The sequence below is a fragment of the Apaloderma vittatum genome, unplaced genomic scaffold (genome assembly GCF_000703405.1).
Source record: "Apaloderma vittatum isolate BGI_N311 unplaced genomic scaffold, ASM70340v1 scaffold18961, whole genome shotgun sequence".
Lineage (NCBI taxonomy): Eukaryota > Metazoa > Chordata > Aves > Trogoniformes > Trogonidae > Apaloderma > Apaloderma vittatum.
Window position 1 is genome coordinate 8,372 of NW_009698878.1, and position 5,111 is coordinate 13,482.

A 5,111-nucleotide genomic window follows, 5' to 3' on the forward strand; every position below is an offset into this window, starting at 1 on the left:
TAATCTGCTTGAGGGAGAAGAAATTTTCCAGTTAAATTTCTAGAGCCTTTAGACTGGAATGCTTTCTTCAGTCACAGAGTGTTGATGTTAAATAAATGAATGGAGATGCTGATGGGCAAAGGCCTCAGCATTTCCTGCAGAACAAAATGATCTCATTGTTTCTCTCTCTACTCTCCTATGTCCATTATCTCTTGTGCCTTGTCTTTAATGCTTGGCTGTATACCCCTTAGGACAGAGATAGTCCCTTTGTTCTGTGTTCAAAGGAAACTGAAGGATCAGGTGCTAGGATACAAATTGTAAGTAAAAATAAAATGCTTATTGTTCAGCACTACTGAACTAGATGTGTTCTGTGCAGCTTAGCTCTGCTCCTTGGCTGTTAAGATGCCTGTCACTTGCTCCATATTTGTGTTTAAGAAGACAACAGTTGCATATTTCATAGTGCTTTTTTTTTCTCCTTTAAGGTGGATGTTACTTAAATTTAAAACATTAAGCCCAATTTATATGTTTAGGTGACATAGCGAAGTTGTCCGTATACCTAACGTAAATCAGTCTATCCCAGTGTAGCAATATAGCCATCACTTCTTGCCAGAAGTCCTTGGGTAGCTGTACTTTACCAGTATTCGACCGTATCCAGAATAGTTAACTTAAAGGTAAAACTTGTGCTTTCTTTATATTTTGGGATTTTACTGTAGGTAGAGTATAAAAATAGCATATATGGTATTTTTTTACATTCCAGATATTATTTTGTCTGTGTTCGTAATTTTTGTTTAGTTGTTGTTGTTTTTCTCTCTCTTTTTCAGGTTATATACGTCCCCAAAGAAGAAACTGACTCCAGTGCAGAAATGTGTCAGTCCATTGGTTTGGTGCAGGCAGGTTTTGGATTACCCAAGTCCTGACGTTGAATGTGCTAAGAAGTCGCTGATCCACAGGCTGGAACAGACAATGTCGGGTGAGTTCCTGCACACCAGCACCACTGGGTTGTACATATTTATTCTGAAACAGAGTCAGAATTAGCTGGTAGGCAATTGTGAGAGAAGAGGGTGACATCCAGCAGTTACTTCTGTCTGAAGTTTTCATTATGGTTTGCAAACAGTGATTCACTCCACTCATTTTTGGACTATGTGAATAAAATGGAAGGAACCAGTAGACCATGAATCATGATTTCAGAGTTTTATGCTACCTGCATAGTTACAATTTGGTCAAAAGTTTTCAGGAAGAAACAATGTCACTAACTTGGAGATTTTTTCTTGTCTTGTTTTATAGTAGAAGCCTCTGTTAAACTCTTGTTATTAGGTGCTTGTCAATATATTAATGTGGAACTTCTCTTTCCTTTAGGGACATGGAGGGTAAAGCTCTTGAATACTTTAGGGAGGTAATACTGATTTGCCTCTCATCCCCAATTACTTAAGATCTTGTTGCACATAAAAAAATCCCACAGAGTTCATGATTCTTCCTTGATAGAAATTTGTTGGTGATATTCAAAACTGGAGAAGGACTGAGTGTTTGGCCCTGTGAGGGCTGAATGTGAAAACCTACATTCTCCACCCTTTTATTCCCAGCCTTTTTGGTGTCAAATCAGCGACAAACCACGGAAGGACTCATTAGCATTCTCTGTCCATCTGGTTTCTTGCTTTAATTTCTCTGTTAAGGCCTATTTTTTTTTTTTAAAAAAGCAATGCCGAGACATAACTTTCTTGTTTGCTATTAATATCTGTTCTCTCCCTATATTTCCATCTTTTTGCAGTTGTGTGCTGTGTGTGATCTATCTATTTTTAAACTGTTATCTTCAGGAATTAGCAGAATAGCTGGACTTGAGCTAAGAATAGGTGAACATACAGTTCCATGAATGTTCCAAACTACCAGCTCCTTTACATGGTTATACATAAACTTTGTACTGAGTTTATTCAACTGTAGCTTTTTTCCCTCCTCTTTGGACTCTTTCCTGGAGCGATTCAATTTTTATTCTAATTTGTACTAAAACTGTTCTTAATAAAATTTGAAAACGTTGGTAGATCACATGAAAAGTGCATCTCTTATAAAAATCGTGGGCATAATGGTGAAAATGCCTTCAATGTGAATCACCTTTGATCTTCCCCTATTTCTTGCACTTTGTGTATGCTGCCTTGACTAATGTCTATTAAAAATTTTCCTGAACAGTTAACATGATGTATAGCTTGCTACAGGCAAAGATGGAAATGCTAAACAATGAAAAGTATCCAGATCATGGGGATTTATGAATGAGGATGCAAGTTTAGGAATTTGAATGCTACCAAGTATTTAGGACTTGGTAGCAGTTAGGTTAAGCGTGAACAAATTCTGTTCACGGTTTAACTTCTTTTCAGAGCTGAATAGACATCTTCCAAAAGTACAACAAATTCTGTGACTCTTATGGTATCTTAAAAAAAAAATCCATCGTAGTTGAAGAGGAGTGGCAGGAAGCTTCCCTGTGAAATGGACAAACTTGAAAGTTTGATCATTCAAATGATGTCTAGGCTGCTTGATTTGGGTTTTTTTGTTTGTTTGTTTGTTTGTTTTTCTCCCATAGACTTGAGAATTTGTCTCTGGCAGTGGTACTTGCAAGAATAATTCAGTTCATCTGTAGTACTGACAGGGGAAAATATTAGCAGTATACGGGTGCTGATCCTGGTGGTTGGAGCATTTTGCATGGAAAAATGAATTTGTAATACAAAAAGAAAATTGTCCTTTAGAGCAAGCAGCTTACTTACAGGGTAGCAGGAAGCTCCACTGGAGAAGGCCTTGTAACCGTGTGTTTCCTACCTCACAACATGTGGAATATTTTGTGACTTGTATTTTACATAGCACTTGTACCTCAAGAACCCATTTAATACCTATTACTAGGTACTGGTTCAGTTTATCAATTTTGGTCCCAGTCTCTGAGTAAGGCTTTTCATACTAGTGTTACTTTCTCTCCTGAACCTTTGTCGATGTTGCTTTTACCTTAAGTATTGTCTCTTTGTCAGTTCCTGTTGTCAGGTTTTTCTAATCTAGTATCTTTTTGCTGTTTCGTAGTCGCAGTTGCATCCTTAGAATCTTTTCCACTGTGTGGTAGTGAAGGAGGGAAGAGCATCTTTCAGCTCCACGCTACTGTGGGCAGTTCCTGAGAACACAGGACACACGGTGGCTTTTCGCTGGTTAGTCCAGGCTTAAAATTGGAGAGCAAGTCCTGCTCAGTGTTGGAAGCATGTTCAGGCTAGAGGGAACCGTAGGTGTATTCTGGCGCAAAGATCTTTCTTAGCCATGCCTCAAGTCTCAGGTGAAAAGCGCAAGAGCGCTTTTAGACTGCCACGTGGTGGTCTAAAATTGTATAGAGGTGGAGGATATCAGAAGGCAACAGCAGGAACAGGGAAATACTAGGCAGAAGAATTACTGGAAGAGATGCCTTCTTAAGGCACAGTTGCACAGAATTAGAAGAGTAACTGACTGTATTGCAGTTCTTACTGAGGCCCTCTTTTTATTTAAATACTTGAAATCAAACACATGATCAGTATAGCTGGTGGGAGAATTGTGTGGCTGTAGGTGTAAAAACTGTCATGTTTTCCACGCTGAGTTTGACTTGTCAGTTAAGCATTGAGCTTGTTCAAAACCAACTGTTACTTAGCTAACTTTGGGCTCAGTGATAGACTTTGATAGTGATTATTTTGAATTACTATGGGGAATGCTAGAATAAATTTGTCACTTGACTGTAACAAAAGTGAATACCTGATCTCTGGCATTTGGAAAAATTGCATCTCATTGATAAAACAGATCTTCTGAACCACTTAAGTGTGAATTTTCTGCACTCAACTATTTCTATTCCTGTTTTCTAGAGCAAAAGAGAGCTTCAAAACCAATTTAAATAGATGCTGACTAAAAGAAATTGTATGCTGCATCCTGTTTCTGAATGTTTGAAAAGACAATTTATATTAAAATAAAAATGTGGATCACTAACCCTCCCCTCTGGTGTTCTGAAAGCTAATATGTACTCTTTTGTAAGCTAATGTTTCATCTAATAGAGCATCACTTTAATGTTAAAATGAATTGCCTGTCATACTGATGTTGTCTGACACTCCTAATAAAGACCATATCCCTACCTGTTGTAAAAATAGTAATGTCTTCCTAAGTTACAGAAATCCCTGTAGGAAAGACATTAGGAATTCTAGGCTAGAAAAATGGTTTGAATCCACCTTTTTTTCTAGGGAAAAATACAGTGCTGAGGAACGTAGAAGTTTGCATTCACTAGAATGAAAGCTGCTGTACCATCATCATATACGAGAGCATATTTTTTTTTATATATGACAGAAGTATGCTTGCTTTCATCTAAAGAAATCTGTACATGATCAAATATTTTGTATCATTATGGATACGTACAAAGAGCCTGTTTTGAAGGTTATACAGTAGTACAATTGTTTTGTAAAATACTTGTCTGTGTAATAAATATGAAATAAAAAATTTTAGGGCTTTTTTACTGTCATTTTGAGCAAGAGATGAAACATTTAAGTGTGTGTTTTGGGTTTGTTTGGTTTTTTTTGTGGCATGAGAAGATGCAGTTGGAATAGGTGCTTTGGGTTTCCTATGTGAATGTCAGAAGAACCTATCGAAGGAGTTGTCTTACCAGAGTTAACCAGAATACAACTGGCTCGTGCTTACTGATTTTGTTAACTGAGCTTGTAGTAAGACGGAGATTTTCCTTCTCACACTCTCAAAATAAACTAGAGGTACCTCAAGAATACTTGCTAGAAGTTGTTGAATTCACTAATTGCTGAAATTGGTGCATATCGCTAAAGAGTTACAGTGAAAGCTGGAGTATAAACTTTCTATCCTCTGTCTTTTCACTCTCTTTTTAAGAACCTCCTGAGTGTGTATTGTCATACATTTGCCAGGGCTGTTTTTTTCAGTTTATAATAAGTAAGCATGCTTTCATACTGCCATGCCTTAGAGTTTAGTTTCATAGAGTTATTGAAGCTGGAAAAGACCTCCAAGATCATCAAGTCCAGCCTGTGACTCAACACCACCATCACACGAGCTAGACCACGGCACTAAGTGCCACATCCAGCCCCTCCTTAAACACCTCCAGGGACGGTGACTCCACCACTGCCCTGGGCAGTGCATCC

At 37.9% G+C, this 5,111-nt stretch overlaps 1 protein-coding gene across 1 annotated transcript in view; it reads left to right on the forward strand.

The window, feature by feature from the left end:
- The first annotated feature begins 804 nt into the window (after window positions 1–804).
- SLAIN2 (SLAIN motif family, member 2) overlaps window positions 805–5,111 on the forward strand; it is a 24,180-nt gene continuing 19,873 nt past the window's right edge. Inside the window, exon 1 of the mRNA XM_009878191.1 lies at window positions 805–949. Within this exon, the coding sequence (XP_009876493.1) occupies window positions 943–949 (7 nt within the window). The 5' untranslated portion in view covers window positions 805–942. The remainder of the gene's footprint in view (window positions 950–5,111) is intronic.